Genomic DNA, 22520 nt, shown 5'->3' on the forward strand with positions numbered 1-22520 from the left:
ACCACCTGCAAACACTATTACGCTGTGTGCTCCAGCGATGTCAATCTCACAAGCCCGAAGTAAATTGTCTGAACAGAAAAACTGACAAACACAATAAATGGTGGGAAATGAAGCAATAAAATGAGTCAGTAAAAAAGTACCAGCACTTTCTGTGACAACATACTCAGGCTACTGATATTGTTTCCAGCAATACAAAATAACAAAACAACAACAAACCCAAGGCAAACAAACATAATTTTAAGAACAACAGCTATTATTCAGAAGATAAATACTTGGCATGATATCTAAGCTTTTGGTCCCAATCTTATCTCTGCTACTGGCATTAGGTTTCACATCAAAGCAACTTAAGAAGTGAACGCTCTTAAGCAAGGATGTATTAATCATTGATGATAGTGGTTTAATAAGGGTTTACAGCGGTTTAACAAGGCTTGACTTAGCCACCTGTGTGATTAAATTAGAAAAGAAAACCAGGTCTGTGACAGACAATTATATGCCTGCATGTACACAGAGACAATTGCCTACTGTCTTCAGTAGACGGCTGCACAGATACAAAAGAATCTAGCACTCCTCAAAAGAATGGTAATGTGAGTCTTTGTTTCCCCACCTGTAGAATAAGCACAGGAGAAGACTTTAAAAATAATAAAACCAAAACAAAACACCAAAAACCCCTCCAATCCTACATCCCTATTATTCATGTTACTATTTTAACTGCAATTTAAGTACAGTTCAAATGAAGTAATTAATCACCAGTTTGTTTTTTCTCTCGGAAATTCTTTGCAATGCTTTCCCTTCTAAAGTTGGTGCAAATAAGGGCTTCAAAAGACATTCTTATTGAAACATCAGAAGTCTGAAATCCATTTACATTTGGCTTTCAACTGGACTGTCCTTTAAGCGAAACACTGAGTGATATTTTGTTATTGATATAAATCCACTGGAATAAGACCAAGAAATACAGATATAGCACTAGTATATATTCCCGCTGCAACTGGACAACAACAGAGTATTTATTAAAGCAAAGCCATTTAAGTTTAGGTTTCATCTTCCATCCTACACCTCCAAAGCATTTTATTAAAGAAATCATGTAGACTGTCCAGGTGTATAAAGGGAAGCAAATTCTGTTCTCCAAGCAACATGCAACCTAGAATCAAGCCTACTTGACTCGGTACATAAGAGCAAAGCAGGTCATGGGGAACTATGTTTGCAGTAAGCATACACCAATATATTACATGGTTGCTGCCCTCAGCAATGACCTCTGACTCAGTGCAAAATCACTGCACTCCTATGAAACTGCTCCTGCTTCCATGTTAGAAATACAGTAATTATTCCCAATACTGTTACTGGGGGAAATCAACTGACAGCACAGAGAAAGCTCCTGTCTGCCACTTCTAAAGCCATGCTCATGGTACCTCAGAAAATGTGCTGCAGAATCAGAAACCTCTCAGAAAAAGATAACCTATCAAAAGAAGACTTAAGAATCATTTCTATGCAGGTAAGCAAGCAGTCCCCAGTCCAGACTTAGGAAGGATGTGACAAAGGTTTATAAACATCTGTATGACTGACAGCATTTGGAAATTGATTTGTTTGTTGTTTCTGATCATCTCACATCATATTAAGACCTTAGAAAGGAGGTTTAAAATAAGCAAAGGAGCTAGGTTTTCTGTTCAATGTATTGTTAAAACTATGGAAATCCATGACAAAAGATGTTGCAGAAGGTAGAGCATCCCAAAGTTTCAAGGTTTGCACTAGGGAAGCTCATGAAGAGAAACATGTTTAAGATCATTGAATGTTAAGAATGCCTCTCAGAAAAGTTCTTCCTTCCTTTCAACCACTTCAAGCTCAAGTAGTTGGAGCACTGTGAGACTGCTTGGAACAAACATTGAAGCATTTGCCCTGGTGGGCTACTTCTCCATAAACATGTTTTTGACCACTGTCAGTTGGCATGCTAGGCTAGATAGAACCCCTGGGCTGCCCTGTGCAGATACTCATTACATTCTCATTTTATATTCATTGCTCACAAGCAGAAAACTCTACATTTTGTCATGCACTGAGGAACACACTTTTAGTAAAGCAGTCATTTGGGATTCTGTTTGTCTGTCTTTGAATCTGTTGAAAACTACTGAAAAAAAAAAATCATCACCCTGTGATTAACTGGTACCATTTGAAAATGCTTCACTCTTATTTTAGTCCTTTGTACCACTCCAGACTCAAAGAAGTACTTGACAATTTCTAGAATCTGCAGAAAATGTCAAGGCTTATAGGAAAGCTATTTCTAGAAGAACATGTTTTTAAGCTCCTCTGTCTACTTTTGATCTGATTGTGTGGTAGAACCTTATCTAGTGAATATACACCACACACAGGATAATTTTTTTAGGACACAGAACATATGATCCTTATTACTAGAGGAAGAGAGCCTTCACAAAAGCCATGACTAAAACTTGTCAGTGGTACTCAGGACCTCCTTTCTTTTAGATTAAGTCTTAGTTTTGCTATTTTCATCTACGTCTAGGCCCTGGAATAAGAAGTCCACTTTGAAAACACACAGAATAGAGCAGATTTACTCTTTAGTTTTATTACAGAGTTTAACACTTCATCTCTTAGGGTATAATCTCAGAACACAGCTGTGCATACCTATGTCCCCAGGAATATAAATTTCCACATTTGGAACTAAGAATGTGGACCCAGGATGCACAAGTTCTCTACATCCTCCAGGCCTCAAAGAAGCCACACACATTTGGCAGAAATCAGCAAGCACCTGTCTTAGGATATCAGAACCTACTAGCAACTGTTTTAACTACCTTTCTCCTTGCAGATTAGTCCTGATCAAAGATTTCAAAATCTTTCCAACAGGTTTGAATAATCTATGATGACATCTCCAAAATTAGTAGGGTATTAAAGAGTAGTAAAGATCCTATTGGAACTATTTAACCATGGTAGCATTTAGTGTTTCTCTGGCACACCTAAACCTGTACCTAGCTGACAGAAAAGCACTCTGGCCATCCAGCAAGGTGAAGCCACTCAGGCAAATGGTGGTCTGTGACAGACTGTCAAATGCAAATAACTACTGTCCAAAGAAATGCATCCTAATGACAAACATCAACTAATTAAGCTGTGTAAGTCATTCCGAAAATATCATACCTGCTCCCATCTGTTGGCAATACAAAGACTTGAGCCATCTTTCTAGGCACTTTCCCCCAGCACCTTTTTTGCTTAGGCATCCATTTGAAGTACTCTTCTTAGTATAAGAGATTATTAGCATTCCATTTAGCACACAAATAATTATATAGAGCCATTCACTTCAAGGAATGAGTTCAAGGACCAGGAAATTTACTTGATCAGCTAAATCACTGAAAAACAATACCTGTATATTTGTATATCAGTTTTGTTCTTGATATACAGAACAAAAACACTATATCTTTTTAAGACAGATACAATAACATTATCTAGTAATAATATCAAGGACATAATATCAGGCATACATATATTTGTACATACATTTCTATGGAAGACAGTGGGCTGGATCTTCCAGCATGTCAAACAAAAGTCACTACACAGATGATTTTTTATTTTCATTAGAGAACTGAAATAGTAACAGTAATAATAACAGAAAATCTAGTCCAACATCTGTTTTACTTAGCACAAGTCACTGCCAAATAAGTCATACTAGCTGTGTACATTCACATTCTTATATATGCTAATATTCACATTCTAATGTGCCAGAAATACAGAATGAAAGTAATTTTACACATTCACATCTTCAACCTTATCTTTTAGAGGTGTCTTTAGGTATTGAAAGTCAGTTTCCCTGTCATGGCTTTTGGGGACTAGCAAACACTGGTCTCTATCTCTGCATATAGGAAGAGCTCCTGCTCAGCTCCTGAAAAACCAATACATCTGCTCCAAAATGAACTTTGAGCATTTGACAGAACCAATCAATTGCATTAAAAATGCATCATTATTAAATACATTATTCTTTGGAATACTCATTACAGTGAAACAGAGATTAATGGAGAAATAACACACAAGTATCTGAATGTGCTGTGTCTTTTATCCAGTGTCTATTTTTATGAAAATTCTATTAAGAAAATTTGACACAAAATGTCTACAACTCATCAATTTTTGACAAAATATTTACCTTTGCTACAATTTGTTGTTTATTAGTTTTGTCCACCATATCAGTCAACATGTAATTTTTTAATATAAGTGTTAACAGAATAAATTGCCTCAACCAGTAAATTTATACATTCACTCTTAGAACACATGGCTTTTGAGTTGTCTTCACATCTCTTTCCAAAAACTTCACCTTGAATACAGCCCCTGGATCAGTGCAAGGTAGTGTGCTGTCCTTGTTACACCAGCTCTATACCTAGAATCACACTGAAATATAGACAAAAGCAAAGCTTATATTTTTTGTCTTTTGGAATGTCTTGAGGGACCCTCAAGAATTACAGAATGCAACTTGCAGCTTTAAAGCATAAAAACATGTCATTGAATTCACATATTGGGAAGTCAAACAGACATGAAACAGAAAATCCTGCACCAAAGCTCTGTGTACACAAACTGTTTCACAAAAGAAAGCAAAAGAATTGGGGAGCTCCTGAGACACCACTGTGTCATAGTGATTAAATCTTTCAGGGGCTTCCTAATCAGTATGGTGATGAAAAACAAGCACCTACAAGCAGAAATTACAAATCTTTTCAGTAATTTATCTTTTCAAGCTTCAGAGGATAATTTCAAACCCAAACCTGAAAGAAAATCTTTAGTCTGTGATTACAAATATACTCACAAAAAATGAAACCATGATTTAGCAGTCTTCTTTACTCAGAACTTATTTAGCAGACTGACCAAGAACAAAATTAATTCAATTCCATTGACAAAGGAAAGGATTCTACTGAAAGAGGAGTGCAAGTGAGTACTTTATGGTAGAACAAAAAAAAAACTCACAGAATTTCAAGCTGCTGAACAAATCTCATATATATACACATACATAAATACATACACACAGATCCAGAAGTTTTTTTTCATTTTCCCCTGACACGAGCTTGAGTATTTCATCTAAAATCTACTGAAGAGGAAAAATATTTTGTTTTTTCTAAAGTAATTCTCTCCAGTGCTTTTGAAAGTTTGCTGCCACAAAGGTGTAAAGGATTCTTCCTTCCCACATAATATGAGCAGAAAATAAGCTTTAGAGGGTTTCACTGAAGGTGGTAAAATTCCAACATTGTAAATTCAATTGTAATCAGCTGTACATTTATCTTTCTTTCATGGTTCCACTTGGGACAGTCAGTCTGCTTCCTGCATTCTTCTGAGTGCATGCAGAGAGTTCCAGAAGGATGGGGAGGCAAGGCAGCAACAGTGCAGAACATTCATTCACAGCAGGAAAGAAGTTGCCTTCATCAAGCAACATTTCCACCACCTGGTCCTTGGAGACACCAGAAAGCAAATGCTTTCTACTTGATGTAAGACAGCTACTGTTAATGCTACAAAAATAACGTACAAAAGGCTCTGGCTTGCAGATTTCAAGTAACAAGCTAGTTACATGTAAATGACCAGCTCCTAGAATATAGGCAAAAGAGGAATCTTAAACACAATAGAAGAAGGAACTAAAACATTAAGCTGGCATTACATGTGCATTTCTAGTATTTAACAAAAGAAACCTTTACTTTCATTGTAAAACTCAGTAATGCTTTTGGCTGGCAACATTCTCCAAATCTTACTAAGGTATTTAAAACACTAATAGGTGACAAAATAGCATCCTTCTTTAAATTCTGTATATTAAGATTACATTGGGCAAGGATCTTTCATATGAATTTGAAAGTCTAGAAGTAATATTTCTCACTGTTAAATAGTGAACAATTTCCATCTGGTTTACATCAAAGTTCAGTACTGTAGCAGAAGAGTGAACATTCCCACTCACAGTTGCATGTTTTCATATTATTTTCTTTCCATTACTTATTCTTATCGGACCTTTCATCTATTCATTGAGATTTGCATAATAATCTTTAAGGGTTTTCTATTAATGACTCTCTTTCCAAGAAACCACACTGGCCACAAATGAACAACTGGCTCTCTGAAAGCCCTCACAAACTTTTCTGACTACTCAGCAATGTAATGCTTATTACATAAGCACCTCTCAATATCTTTTTTCCTCATTGTGAAAGCTGAATACTATTAAGTAATAGTCATAAGGTTGCATAAAGAATAGGAGCCTCTACCACAAACTGGACATTCATTTCTGGCACTTCTTAATCTATAGGTTTTTATGGAGTCTATTTCATGACAACACTTTAGATCCCACACCTACTGCTATTTACCTTTCTTACTATTTGACAGTAAAGCACTTTCTCACATGAACGTTCAAACATCTCAAACACTTTGCCACAACCAGATCTCTGTTGACAAGACTTATGGAACATGAGAAGAAAGGGAAAATGCCATGATATGATAATAATCTTTGACAGGCCTTGAATATCTGAAACATTTATTTTTAGCACTTTCAAAAGTGTTTTTCCATTTAAAAAAGAAAAAATAAATTTTAAAAAATGAAAAATGGGATATATTTGTAAATATTGGTACTACATTTACAAGCATGGATACCAGTTCCTACCAAATACAATGATTCATATATATGTGGTGAACCCACTACTCAGAAAGACAATACACATAAATATTTGTTTTTTTTTTATTCAGCACCAAAATTATGACTAATGTTAAATAAAAGCAGTGCCCAGAGACTAGAATCAGAGTCTAGAATTCTATGCCTGATTCACATATCTTATTCAGTATATTCCACATACTTTCTTCACAATCACAAAGCTCTTTTATCTCATGTTTTGTACACACTTGCTTCCATATTTCTTCAAACCTTTCATCTGAAGCATTCATGCCCATATTGTGGAGAATTTGTTTAATCTACAAAAATAATACAAAATAATGCAATTAATGTAATTCTAGTCAGCATTTTGTTAAACTCTACAGTGTCTGGCTTCGACATATTTAGTAATCTCTATTTGCCAAAGAATATTTTCCCACTCTTAAGTTAAAATTACAGACCACATCCTGCATCCTTAACGAAAGAAGTTCCTATTTAAGTAAATCTGAATCTTATTGCAATGAAAGCTGTACAAAATTGTCTGTCATTAATACAGTAATGTTGATGCATTACTTCAATGCTGGGACAAAAATCAAATACAGAAGACTAAGGCAAAAGTAAATGTTTTTCAAAAGCCCTAAGTAAAGTTCTGTTTATCCACTCTATTTTTGCTGTCTACAGTTACCAACACAAATCAGATTCTATTATTATCTGCATTTCACAGCAACAGTACTACACACAAGGTCATCAGCTGGTATAGATAAGTGGGTGAAGTGACTAAAATGAAATGGTTCACATCAACTTTGAGCCTTGCTATAATTTTACACCAAAATAATTCAGCAGAAGGGATTTTTCCATGTTTTCTCACTTGGATGCTTCCTGTTGCATGCTTCATTACACTGACCTGTTGACTCATTAGAGGAAGGTAACTTTAGAAGAATATTGATTCACTCTGTGCTTCTGTTAGTATCAGCAAACATTTGGCTTCTTCAATTGTATCATATATGTGTGTGTACATGTGCTATATTTATGCTATGGAGGCTTTATGCATGCTTTGATAAAGACCTTTAACACAGTCAAATCAGCCTTATTATACTGTCTTTTATATGTCTGTATAAATATAGGCCTGATCCCCAGTACAGCAGATCTTCAGCTTCATCTTAGCCAATAAATCTGAGTGTTTCTGCAAGCTGAAATTGCAGGAGGAAAAAAGGGACTGAATTTTGTTTCTTTAAGCATAAGTGTTGTTTCAGTTACATCAATCATACTACCCATGAGTAAAACAAACTAGATCTGATCCGTTGTCTTCAACAAGCTAGTGAAATATAGAAATTAAACTAAAAGCAATATTCCTTCACAGGGCACCACTGCAGGAAGAATAAAGGACTACATGTTCTCATAATTTGGCTTCACCATGTTAAGAGAGAGCTCTGTCCTGACTCATCAGCTGCTGTAAAATCATCACTGACCAAACCACAGACTACTGTCTGCAGACAGGATAAAACTCACTCTCACCCATGATCAACATGCTGCATACAAATTACACACTATTTCTCAACTACATAACTTCTATCCTCTTCAACAGACTGGAGAGAATTTTCGTGAAGAAAACAGCAAGTCCAATAACTATTTTGTTCTTTTGCAACAAGATGAGTCACCTCACAAAACTATTTCATAGTTAGAATTTGCATTCATTCCTACCACACTATACAAAACCAGCATTAAAAATTACTCTGAGCTTTCATCTAATAATAATATCATATAATCATGGAATTAACCATGAAATTTTTGGAAACATTGATTATACATTTCAAAACAATAATCATAAAATTGCCAAATATCCCATTTCATGAACATAGGGTGTTTCGACAGACTCAGAGGTGGTTCTGCACTGAATTCTATATAGCTAGTATAGTCTACAGTAGAGTATGACATCTCAGGACATGTTATAACTTCAAAGAACAGCTCTATCTAGTGCCTGACAGATGTAATTGGCTTCTCAACAAAGTATGAATTCCATTTACTGTTAGCTATTTGCTGCATGCACTCATTTCCTGCTTTCAGAGATAGATTATAAAGTAGTAAAAGCTCATGTACACAACATTCTAACAAGATGTTTGATGAGCATGACACCATGCCTTCTACCCCCAGTCACCAACCAGCAACACTATTTTTTGTGAAATATATATTCCGTTTCTAGATCCACTTTCAAACATGACTGCTGAATATTTAATATAACGAGTAGAGGTCACTAATGTAATGAAGAAGAGGTTGCCACAGCCTCTTTTCTCATTTTAGATTGGAATCTCACATTTCATCACAATTGTCTAATAAACTGTATGTCATGTAATGAAGTTCGCTCTTAATATTTTTTCCCTATGAATTGTATACAAATGTAAAAACAAAGTGGTAAACAATACTGAAGAAGAAACAGCAAAGTTATTTTAGCATTTATGTGAGAGAAATTCTGGTCTGTGAGAAAACAGAATAGCAGGAGGCTGCAGATGTATCAGAGGAATCATGGAGTCCCCAGGTAAGTCCCTAGAGTCTCATGTCCCATCTCTGTCTTGAGAATTATGAGACAGCACAGCATTGCTGTGTGACTCCCAATGTCCTCCATCACTATACAGATCCTTTGTAGACCTGAGCCTACAACTGTGACTCAGCAGAGCACTTAAAATGTACTCTCAAGTTGTTTGCTGAATTTGTCATTAGAAAAACCTGCCAAGTTTGTCTGAGGAGAGACACTTATGGTAAAATTTTCCATTAAACACCCCTATGTGATAGAAATTATTCGTATACACCTTTAAAAATCTCCTTGTGGGGCTTTTTAAGACGTTTCATGGAATACCTTAGATTGGAAGAGATATCTGGAGATCATTCATCCAATCACATAATCAAAGCAGGGCTAACTTTACTACTAAACCATGTTGCTTGAGACCTTGCTCAGAAATTCCAATAGCTTGGATCACAATAAAATTAACGTCTACCAGCTTTATGAACAATTTAGAATGTGAAGAGAACATATTTTTCAGATGGCTGAATGGATGTAAAGCAAGATGGTAATGTTGCACTATGAATTTTACAACCTGTTTACTTGAATTCCCACTCCCATATGACTAGCAGAATCATTATCTCGGAAGAATATTCTGAAGAAATTCACTATACCTCTGCCTTTGGTCTCTTTTTTAAAAGATGTTTTTCATATACTCCCTTTTGACTGAAGACAGAAGGGTACAGAAGTGAAAAACTACTGCCCTGGTCACCATAATTAGTCGTGTCACTGAGGCGGCAAATTTGAGGAGCAGGAATATCTGAACGAATACTTGGAACACCACACAACGGATAACCTGTGAAAATCAATCAACAGGTAGCACAGATAAATAGCGCCAGGGAGGAGAAAACATTTTGTATGAAAAAAGAAGAAATGTGATGCTTGACATAAGTTCAGTAACAAGTTATAAAATTTTCTTCCTTTTATCTTTTTTCACATTTTTAGAAATCCTAGCTTCAGCTACATCATGAAGCAGGAAAACAAGGAATCTTGCAGTAATATACTAGTACTTACTTAGTATTCCCAGCTGAAATTATTTTAGGTGATGGTGTTGTCATTATAGTGCAAAGGTTTCACATTGTTGTCTCCTTAGTGTAAGGGTTTCATACCTCCTTGATGTTTCTTGTAGGGAGCTCCTCCAAGCACTGACTCTTTCTTCTTCTTCTTGCAGTAGCCAACTGACTCCAGTTCCCCTCAACCAACCAATCCACTCTTTTAGAACACTCTTCTTATTGGCTACAGCTATGGCCTGTTAAAGTCAGGCCTGCTCCTAATCTTCAATAATTAACCCAGCTGCAACTTTTTAGGGGTATGATAACTTTCTATACTACCTTTATTTTCTTATATTCTATCCCCCTACCATGATTGTAGGGGGATAGAATATCCAAATTTACCAGCATAATTTCTCAAAGACATCTAGATTAATTTCAATGTTGAATAGGCCATCCCTTCCAACTCCTAATCTTAAAAAAAGCTTAGCTTAAATAAATTAATTTGCTATTTTACATTGGTAGAACCTGTAGCAACACTTTTTAGCTTTGCTCCTAATTTTGTCTTAAACAATGCTCACAAGTGAGCAGCACAGTCCACTGTACTTACAGGATGCTGGGATACCACCAACTACAGCATTATACTGAGAAGATGATGTTTGATAATTTGTATATACACGGTCTGTTGATCTTGTAAGTGGTTTTGGCATCTTTCCTGAGCTTTCTGGTTCTTTTAACTCAAGATCTTTCTGTTCTGGCAGTGGTTCATCCTCTTTCTTTGTGTCTTTGGGAAGATAGGCATCTAATTTTTTCCCTACAAAAGGGAAAAAGTTATGGGACAACCAAGATAGATTACCAATATATTATAGACTAAGAGGCAAAAAACTTTGTTTGACTAACTGTAAAGGAGGTAACATAATTCATCTACATTCCTGATAATGCTTCTAGGTGATATTTTGCTTTCTGTTGATCTGTATTTCTAAGGAAACTTTCCAGTGTCAATCTTAGCATGCAACACAGAACTCCAGGATTCTGAAACACATCTGTACCTGAGATGCTGGTAGTTAAATTAGTCTCTAAATCCTACCCTTCTAAAGGAGCACCTAGTTTCCAACAGCAATGTCCTTTCAACAGCTATCCTAAGAACTAGATCACCCCCATATTTTCCCAGTATTAAGGAATCTACCTTTTGTAATTATTTTTTCTTCAAACTCTTTAACACCCATTTTATCTTTCCAGTTCAGAAAGTTCGCAAAGTCCCGGTAATTAATCAGACCATCCTTATCCAAATCACAGCAGTCAAATAAGGATTCCAGGAGCTCATCATCCAGATTCACATTCAGCTGAGAAAAGATCTTTCGTAGCTTTTCCTTGTGTATCATTCCATCACCATTCTATTACAAAGAAAACAAAACAGTTGTTATATTCTATAATTCTCTAAGAGCCATCATAAAGTAACTTCACCAAAAGAAACACATGCACGTGTTTATACATGTATGTATATATATTTATACATATATATAAATAGCACCAGGCACACTATTTCAAGAAGAGTAATATTGCTGAATACAAAAATAAACCCTAAGTATTTTAGAAATCTGAAAAATGTCAAAAATGTTGAAAATGTTAATTTTCAACTTAAATAAAACAGTGATTTGAGAGCAAAGGTGTGAGAGACAGGCTACTGTAACAAGATAGCAATCTAATCATAAATGTTGAGGAAAAGCCAAGCTATCTTTAAAAGTAAGACATCAATCATTCTGTATACATTACAATTAATGTTACATGTGAAATGCCAATTACAATTTTTTTCCAGAGAGAAAAAAAGAAAATACCTGAAATTCTGAGGCTTGACAACTCAGTCAAAAAGTACAGCTTGGAAGAAAATATGAACATAACCCCTTCCAACTGTTTACTCTTTGCAAAGGAATGCCAGACTTTGAAGTCCAATCCTGCTTGTCCCTCTAACCTGGATATTCCAAATAATATTACGAAAAGCTCCAAATACTATTGTGTCTAATTCCATAGCATATCACAGTAGATGAGACATTCAATAACTATGAAGTTATCTTCACAGTTACAGTCTTCATCCATATTTACTTTGCTATGCTTGTGTTTCTTCTTGTCTGTATCTCTACAGCACAGGAGTGCCTAATGTCACACATTCCTTTACATTTATACCTTTTCAGAGCACTAACCTTATCAAAATGTCTTAATGCTTCTAGTAACACATTAAAATTCCTATAGTTAGCTTTCTTCAGACTTTCTCGAACTGCAATCAAGATAACTCTTTCTCTGTCCTTCCCACGGAGGAACTCACATGGAACCCGGACATGAAGAAGATCATGAACATCTATAAAAATGAACAATTCCTCAATTAGTTGTGCATATACAGTAATCAAACATTTACCAAAAAAAAAAAAAGCTTGCATTCATTAGGAAAAGGAGAATTTCAGTTTCAAGATGCTAATTTTCAGCACTGCTGAACAGCTGATACAACTACTTCATTGCAAGATCAAATGGTTCATATAATTATTTTTCTACTCACACATAGAACCTAATGTATGGAACGTAATAATGCAGCTTCACAAATCCATCCACTGCTTCCAAGAGCTTCTAAAAGCAGTAGTTTTTACTCAATGTCCAGATAATTGATTAACAAAGAACATATATTATTGATCTACCACTTCCAGTCTGTCGCGTTCCACATACTTACGAGATATAAGTATATACTTATATACTATCCAAAATTTAGTATTTTGGATAATTATATCACAGGTTTCTAGAAAGACAATGCAATATCTTTATGTTACTGTTCCCATTTTCCATGTATCCTAACTCTATCAGTATTTTTAAACACTTTAGCACACTGAGCTACAATCGTCATCCAAATTCCCAAGGTACCAATGCCACTTTCTGGAGTGCAAGAAGTTCATTCACAGTACAGTAACAAACATGAGTAGCTCACCTAATCCCCCTCTAACAGCAGTGTACAAGCATTTTGTTCAGCTCCTTCTGCTCTTGTTTATAGCATGAACTTTATTATACTACGTAGTAAAACGTGTAAAAGATTATTCACTCTTTGAACAGACTTTCTCTGGCCCAGATTAACTGTACGACTTTGATCCACTTCATTTTTTTGCTTCCCAATTATTGACTGTATTCCCTAACTATTAAACACAACGCTAAAACATCGTCAATCCCATTGACTATTTGAGTTGAATAGCTTTCAAAATTTTGTCATAATGAAAATAAAGAAGTTTTGCTGTACTCTGCTTTCTATCTCCTTGCAACCTTCAAAACTTATTATTCCTATTTATTACTTGTAATTTTTACTCTTTTTAGAGAAGTGCTTGAGAAATCATTGAGAGGGAATATGCATGATTGATTTAAATAGCCATTTTAGTTTGTCACTTTGATGTCAATAAGGGTTTTCTGCCATTTCCCATTTTGTTACATGTCATGGTTTGACACTGGTGCAATGCCAGTGCCCCCATGAAAATACATTCTCCCTGGTGTCTACTGTGAGATGTGACCCGGAATAGAGCAAAACAGGCTCCAGCTTAGGAATAAAAGGAAAAAAAAACCTTTGTTAACTTACAATATATAAAAGAAACACACAGAACTCAGGATGAAAACCTTCCAAACATTCCTCCTCCCCCCACCAAATTCCCAATACATCACAGTAAGACAAAACCTTGGATTCTGAATTCAGTTACCACCCCTCAGATCACCAACTCTCAGTCCATCACCACCCTTCAGATAATCAATTCTCAGTTCATGAAGAAGAGAGGAATCCCTCTTGTGCCATAGGCTTCACCAGGAAACACAGTTGAAACTTGTGTGTTTCCATGTCACACGTGGCACCGCATGGAGCACATTTGCCATCGTGACATCTTCCTTCCATGCCCAGTGCTCTCACCACTGCACATGGATCAGAGCTGCTTCTAGGGTTTTCCTTTTAAGGGTGCTTTGCCCAGTTCAAAAAAGAGCATGGTCTCTCACTTTTGGGACACCTGTCCCCCCCAGATTTCACCCCCTGGGGCTGAGAGGTCTCAAGAACAGAGATCTTCTCCTTCACTGAAGATCGAGGGCACCACCACCCTTCCTCACCCGTTGTCTCTGTTCAGGCATTCCGTCACCTACCAACACTGAACTCTCTTGCTCCGAGCCATTGCCTCCCCATAAATGCAGTCTCTGTGCCACAGGAAAAACTCTCTCTCTCTCTCTCTCTCTCTCTCTCTCTCTCTCTCTCTCTCTCTGCGGGGGGAGACTGCCTGATGACTCTCCAATGTTCCTCCACCCTTCCATCCTGCAGGGGCCTTCACCTCCCCTCTCTGTCCAAGACCCGGCCTACCTCACCCGGCCGCATGGCTTCCCCTCCCCGCCCAGCCCGCAGCAGCCGGGCAGGGGAGCAGGGGAGCTCTCACCTCTTCTCACCTCTTTCACCACCAGAACCCAAGAGAGCTTCCCCCTGGCCGTTCTCTGCTTTTAACCCCCTGCGTTCTCAGAGGCCACACCAGGTGCCAATATTCAAATCTGAACACCCATTGGTTTTATCACAGCATCCCAAAAAACTCACTTCCTCTTAAACCAGGACAAAAGGCTTTAAAAAAGAAAGAAAAACCAGCATGATAATCCCAAACCTAAAGCTTCTATATTTTTGACATTTTCTTTTTTCCCACTAGCAACTTTAAATCCACTCAAATTTACATTTCAAAAATTTATTGTCAACAAATTTTTGTACCTTGCCTCTTAAAATTTTAGGAAAATTGTACATACAACCAACAGTTACTACTTCAGCAGAGTTTCATCAGCAAGGTAAGATTTTATTCTGCTCTTGAACTTACCATATTCATCTGGACGGATTGCCAATCCAAATGTATGGTCTGGGGGAACATTCATAGTATCTGCTATACTGTCAAAAAGAACATTTTTTTGTTAATTGCCAAACAGTTTATTAATACCCAAAATAAAATCTCAGCTACTGTTAAAAAAAAAGTGATTAATAACAGGGATGATACTCATAGTTTACCTGAAATTTGTTTATCAGGACTTTGTTTCAACATTACCATTCCAGAAAAGCAACCCTTTACAAGCTGATTAGAACATTCACCGTTTGTAACATAACACAGCCAAATGTTTATAACATAACACAGCCAAACATTAACTTTTTGAACATTTATGCTCATTATAAAGAAAAACACTCTATGCCATTTTTCCAAAGAAAATGATAGAAACATGCAAGAAAAGTCCTTGTAGTCAAAGAATGGGAATATTTAGACAAAATCTCCAACTGAAATGTCTGAAATAAACTACTTTTGGATAAAGTGGAAAAATTGAATCACATCTCTGCCTTTCCATGTGCAATTTTTTGTCTACCAAAGCCAGCAACCAAGCCCATATCCATGTGGAAAACTTTTCTCAGTTCTATTTTCCAAAAATTGAAGTTTTCTCTTTTGACATTAAAGAACTCCTTCCTTTTTTAATTTTAAAAAGATACAATGCTCATTTTATTTTTAATAATAAAATAATTAAAACACTTATCTGAATCAAAAATCCCCATCAGAATTTAAAAGATTATCAGAGCTTTGTTCTAAAGCACAAAACAAAAAAACAAAAACCCACACAGAGAAATGGAAATAGCACAATCTAAAAACCACTATGTATATTTTTCTTTTATCATTTTCATATCACACATAGGACGTGGATAGCATAAAATTCACTAAATAAGATTAAGTTTAGCCTGTATCTGTCTTGTAATATTAGTGGTGGGTTTCAGCCTACACTGCAACCCATCCCTGACTGATCACACTGCTTCATGGCGCTCATGCTCCAAGTCTGTCTCACAGTACGCTGGGACACAGTGACAGGGAGAGAAGAAACTGACTTGTATTTGTGCTCACTGCTCACATGCATTTATGAGAACACTTCCCCAGATCAACCTAGGCTTGGGATCTTGAGTTTAAAATTATCTTTTGCTACCAAAGTCCATGTTAGTGAGCCTTCAGATATATTTTTGCAGAAATCTAGAGCATCTGCAAAGACAGCCTTTGGATACATTCAGGAGCCCTAAATCTGCAGCACACCTGGATCCTAACCACACTGTACCTTGAGTTCTGTGGTGCTTCTTAAGCGCTGTTCTGTAAAATTACAAACCATCCCAGATTGCTTCATAAATGTCAGTCATTCTAATGATTCAACAGAGATTGGTAAATGCTGCTCAGTAATAAAATTTAGCTCCATGTCCTTTTCCAAGGAAGTAATACAGTGAGATTACAGATGATGTAACAAAGAAGACCAAAAATAGTGTGAGAGTAAGCAAAATGGTCAAATCCCGAAACATTAGGTGATATGTGTCAGTCCTTTCAAAACTTACTAATTGCAAAATACTGGGGGAAAAAATGTCTTAAAGAGTGCTTGACCATTTAAATAGTAAGACCTAACTTCACTACATGGACACAGTACAGCCTCTACTAGAAACTTGTGTACTTATCAGCCTAATTAGGGCAGGTAGAAGGTCCTTTTCTGTTAAATGAGTGCTGCACTGGAAGCATCAAGCACACAAGTATATTTTGTATCCAAGACATAAAAAGATATTGGAGAAATGGCAAAAGTGAGTGAATTTTGTGCTTGATCAATTTGTAACAGAAGGTATATTTGCTTACTTACGGATCAAAAACTTTTCCAACCAGAGGCTGGTATTTTTCCTTAAAATCATCACTTCGTTTTGACACAAGGTGTGGTGCTCTCTTCCTACAAATTACAAAAATAACTCTTGCACATACTTTTTAAAATATTCAATGTTTTTTCAATACTATTTTAAAATATTATTATATATTAAAAGAAAACAGCAAGTCCTTTCAACTTAGTGATTAAACTATCTTGCTACTTAAAATCAAAGGGCTTTACATAATGCATAAGACATGCCAAGAGTTGTTGTATGGTAAAAGTTATCTGGATAAACTGTTCTGAAAATCACATCTTGCATTTTCTATTCAGTTCAATACAGCTAAGGATAGGATTGTGAGATATACAATTTTCTTCAAATAGGAAGACCCACTCTTCCTGATAATTTTTTAAATAATTAATTAGTTAACTCATTGCAACTTACGAATCCAGGTCCAGGACCCAATTGAAGGTCTTGGCTGTATTTCGCCCATCTTCATAGTGAGGGGTTTCCATTCCATAAACAAAAGACTTGTCAAAGTGTGAGTTATACTTCCTATTAACTGATTCCCCTGCAGAAAAAGCAGGCATTTCAACCTGTGTAAAACACCTAAGGAGAAAAAAATGTACCCAGTATCTTCGTTCTTAAGACAAAACAATGAAGAAACAAAGGCAAATAACCAACAGATCTGTTCAATTAAAGATAAATAATTTGCATTCTCCCCGTTTATTGAGTAGTTAGGAACAATCTCATTGTCAAAAGTGAAAAGGCAAAATAAAAAGCAAAAACTGCTTCAGTTGGATGTTCTTTTATGTCTGATTAAAGACAAGCCCAACAGAATAAATTAAATCATGTAGCCTAAGTGATGAGGGTCAAACAAACATTGCTTTATAATATCTACACTTGAGCAGAAATGTGTACTATTTGATTGATTGTTTTCAAAAAATGCAAAAAATGTTTTTGACGTGTTGCATTTTCAGATATACTCTTGCTATGTCTTTTTGTCACAGAAAAAACAGTCATTCTTTTTCTTCAAAGTCTTTTCTATCACCTTTTAAAAAGAATGATAATTAGAACTTCCAAAAACATTATTCACTGCATGTTTTCTAATAAGGGCTCCATATGGCTGTATGGCAGCATGGCATTTTTTACACTATTGGTGGGGCACATAGTTGACTTTTTTTCTGTCATTCTGCTTCTGACTTGGCCTCTCCATGGTGGATGGATGTAACAAAAGAGACAGAAACAGACAATGGATAATTTCACTAAAACACCCAAGAAAGGCAGAGAAGAGAAGAAATGAAGTTACAGGTTTGGCCAATTTGTACCAATACTATTTATAGAATAATTTCTCAGTGAGACAACAAAGTACTATAATTTCACATCAATGTAATAGTCTCCACATAAAATTTACATTTTCAGCCAAAGTGGAAGTCATAGAACTGGGAAAAATCGAAGTGGCTGCAAAAAAAAATAAATGTAGTGAATTTTAGAGTTCTATTTGTCACTCTGCTCCTGTGCAGACCTGTGAAATAAAGGGTAACCACCCCTGAGCAGACCGCATCACACAGGTACAGCCCCCAGGAGCTGAAGCAATGCAGGCACAGCCCACAGTCCCACTGGAGGATTCTGTAGGCTGAGGGACCTGCATTCCAGAGAGCCACCCAGCAGCCTGAAATTCTTCACAACCAGATCTTAATGCTAAGCTCCTCATCAGAAAGTCTGCCTGCTCTGAAATTCTGTTTGGATCCTGAAGAAAGACAAGAACTAGAGGAAAAAGTACTGGAATGGGTTGGGCTCACAGTGTGTGACTTCAAATCTGAGATTGCTTTCAGTGGCACAGACAATGCCAAACTCAAAAAGCAACCAGGGCATCTGTGAGTTTCTAGTTTCCTGGAAATATTTTGCTTTTCAAACAGCACCAGGCTTCCAACTCCTTCATGAAGTTCTTACACTGTTTTAAATGCCCATCCTGAAGTGATTGACAGTTCTAGAAACTGAGATCATGCTCTCTCACTTGCTGTTTTTTCACATAATTTTTAAAAGTAATATCTATTTTACTAATACAGTGGTTAAAATTAATAGTTTATATCTCAAAAAATAGCATACAGTAGGCACTGAACACACCTAGAGGAATTTTTTACGTGGTTTCTTATGAGCCTTTTACCTTACCTGCATAATAATCCTCATGTGAGAGAACATACAAATCATGACCTTCTCTCGCTTCTTTATCCACTTCCTCAAAGGTTTTTGGTGGATTTACAAGCTCTCCAGCTGTTAAATCTGGAAACAAATAAAGAAAGTATGGTTGGGGGAGCTAAGGGGTGTGGATATCTTGTTTCATTCATTCTTAATTGTAAACAATACCTGTTAGAGAAGTTGCTAATACTGTGGAAGGATGATACTTCTTACCACATTGCTAGTCAGTCTGTATTCATCTAATGAATAGATGAATAAACATCTAATTCATTGTTCACCTAATGACATGGGACTAGGGAGAGAATCACAGAAACCCAGATGAACAGAACTTTTGCAATAAAGCTACATGGGCAATACAGATGTGATTTCCTCCAGTCTATGGAAGAAAGCTACACATGTCAAGGAAGTTTCTTCCATGAGACCTATTAGAGTTGTTGGGAAAAGGAAGGTAAGTTGACAGCTGCCCTGCAGTTCTCGCAGGAAATCTATAAACACAGAAAGGAAGAAAGCCAAAAGTCCTGGTAGTTACCATATGTTCTCAGTTGCTTGTTTCTTCATCAAAACTGAAAAATTTTTAGGCCTTTTAGTAGTTGTTATTTAATACCTCTTCTCTTAAAATGGAGTTGTTGGAATCTTAGAGCATGTTCTAGATAATAAATTGCAGAATATCTTGTATTTACAGGAAATATGTTTTAATAGCACATTTTCCTACCTTTGAAGACTTTAATTCCAAATGTAGTTTTAATTATATCCAAGCCCTCAGGTAACTTCAAAGATTGATCATGTGATTTACCCAAAGGTGCTTCACGATTACTGAAGTAAATTGCTTCTTTCATATCTTGCATCTTTTCTTGAAATTCACTTTTAGCAACTGGACTTATCAATGAAGCTACCTGAAGACATCACAAACAACACCAGAGGCAGGAAAACCAACAAACGTTGATCATTCACACATCACTACGACTACCCACACAAACAAAAGTTTGCTCATAAACTTCCATGGTTACACTGACATAATTTTATCCATTGAGTCTCACAATAAGTATTACTTTTATGCTTATTTTTCCACTTTTTAATATATACATTTTCTGACTGCAGTCTTTCTTTTCTTAGCACATATTAGAAACTATAGTCAAATTAAAATGTGACCAAAACTAAAGTGATTTGTTTTTTCAGGCTATCAAAGTAATGGAGATTCTAGAGATTTATTATTAGACTCTCATTAAATATTATATAAAAAAATACTGAAAAAATTAGTAGCAAATACAATTGATCCAAACCTATGCTTAGCAAACTGACTAGACTTCCAACCCTTCCTAGACATAATATTTAATTAATAATGCAAAGTCTTCAACAGACAGTACAGGTTAATCCAGTACAGATCAATCCATTCAACAAAAAACTTCTAAGGAAAGATACCAAAACCTGGTGGTCTTTCATTTTGGATATGCCTAATAAATGTCCTACTCAACATCCTGGAATACTAGGACTTAGTTCCTTCCTAAAAATACACTTTACTAACCCAACTGCCATTTTTAGAGACAGGAACACTAACTGTGTGATAAAACTACCAATGATCTCATCAGTTGTTTGATTACAGATTACAAAAATAATTTCTAAAGAATATACACAAAATAGTCTGATATATCCAAACCATCGCTTTTTGGCTAAAAAACTCAGTTTCTAGCCAAAGGTAAGAAAGCATACAGAATGATTACACCAAACTGTAAACACATTTGCAAATAACAGCTCTTTTGCTAAGAACTCAACTGGGTTTATCTCTGTAACCCACCAAAAAAAAAAAAAAAGCAAGCAGCAAAATTTGTGGGTAGAAGACTGTTCACTAACTTAAATCTTGAAATTAAATTAACAATTCAGTAGTCACTACAAAAAGTTACATCACTGATAACAGTCACTGAACTTCAAATATTTTCCAGGTTCAATAATGCTAAGTCCTATGATTTGACCTAAGAACTCAGATAATTCACAGCAGCTGTGAAATGCTGCAGTATAAATCACTCACCTTTATCCCTGACTATGAAGACATCAGTTGCTTTTATTAAGAACACTCTTAAGAGGTTCATTCTTAAACAAGAGTAAAGGAGGCACATTCTTACACTGCATTGGGAGGTTGACTTTATGCCATGTGTCAGGTGTGTTGCAACATCGGGATCATCTGCACTGCCGTAGAATATTATTTTAGCACCAGGAGCTGGATCTGTTGTCTTTCGAAACTTTCGTACAGCAGTGGGAGTAACAGGCTATATGTAAGGCAAAGCAAAAACAAGTTTACACCAGACATTCACAAAACATTAATTAAAAGAAAATGTACTCCAGATATTTGTGTCATTCCAGATATAAGAACAAAATATGAGGATGCTTTAGGGCTGCAGTACACGCATATGATCCTGCAGATGCTGATACTGTGAGCATAAGGTCAACAAAACCCAGACTAAATTTTATCAAACTAGCATTGCTAAGTTTCAACACTTCCCATAATTTTTATTTCTTTTTTTAATTTGGGTAACAGCTACTTCACATATTCTTGATGAAAACTAGATGTTACAATTATAAATTTCAGAAACCTTTAACCCGACTCACAATTCCACCATCAATGAAGCAATTTTGGAAATTATTTAAACTAGAGTGTTGGGGTTTCTTTAATTATTATTTAAATGGAGACCTGCTATTTACAGGATCCATTTGTGTCTCAGTAGCCTCTGACTCTTCAGAGCCATGGGGAAGGGCCAGCGAGATTACCAGTTCTGGCAGGCATCCTTGTAAAGAAGAACCTCCATCAGAAGTAATAATAATTTCCAGTAATTACTTCAATTGCATTACCAGAGGGAAAAACTGCCTAAAACAATTATATTTAGTCCCAACTAAGCAAGCACAGTGACTTTTGTAAAACATGTGGAATGAAAATGAACTGCCAGAAGTGTTTTCCAATCTTGCCGGCTAGTCTTAGAAATTCCACGTGATAAAAAACAACATTGAAATAAACGGTAGTTTCAAAAGTGAAGAGATGTAGGAAAAAAAACAAAACAGGAGCCTCTACAAAACCAACTCACCCTGGGTGTCTCTTTGAGACAACTCGCAACTGTGTTGCCCGCTGGACTCAACTTTCCAGCCTAAACAATGCAATCAAAAAATAAATAACGTATAAGGAGGCTCGTATTAATACACACAACTAGTCAAACTGGGATCTGGCACTATGCACGGGACGTTGTCCAATTGTCCCTGTTTTGATGAGGGTGGGAAGGAGCCACCCTCATTTCTGGGAGAGAAGGGGCTCGCAGGGAGATGCGCCATCCCCACCCACACGCTGCCCTCCTCCAGCCCCTTCCCTCGGCGAGACTCCGCCCCAGAAAGGCACAGGAGCGGGGCACAGAAGCGGGGGCGCGGCTCCGGGGCATCGGCAGGACTCCTTTGGCGAAGGCACTCACATTCGGCAGCTCTGGAGTCCCGTTGGGGAGCGTCTCTTTGGGGCATGGCGGTGGCTGCTCCGCCATGGCCACC

General features: G+C 36.5%; 1 protein-coding gene across 2 annotated transcripts; it reads right to left on the minus strand.

Moving 5' to 3' along the window:
* Positions 1-6383: 6383 nt before the first annotated feature.
* EFHB (EF-hand domain family member B) lies at positions 6384-22520 on the minus strand. 2 transcript variants are annotated; one of them, XM_066570077.1, is made up of 13 exons: positions 22448-22520; positions 22073-22132; positions 21119-21262; positions 19714-19894; positions 18975-19085; positions 17247-17373; positions 16805-16888; positions 14983-15050; positions 12331-12485; positions 11319-11526; positions 10743-10946; positions 9758-9939; positions 6384-6909 (listed from the first exon to the last, which is right to left on the minus strand). In XM_066570077.1, exons 1-13 carry the CDS (start codon positions 22511-22513, stop codon positions 6745-6747), a joined length of 1755 nt encoding a protein of 584 aa, XP_066426174.1. In that variant the 5' UTR covers positions 22514-22520; the 3' UTR covers positions 6384-6744. The 2 variants fall into 2 exon arrangements, with proteins under 2 accessions (XP_066426174.1, XP_066426239.1); XM_066570142.1 differs by lacking the exon at positions 10743-10946.

This window comes from Molothrus aeneus, chromosome 1 (assembly GCF_037042795.1).
Source record: "Molothrus aeneus isolate 106 chromosome 1, BPBGC_Maene_1.0, whole genome shotgun sequence".
Lineage (NCBI taxonomy): Eukaryota > Metazoa > Chordata > Aves > Passeriformes > Icteridae > Molothrus > Molothrus aeneus.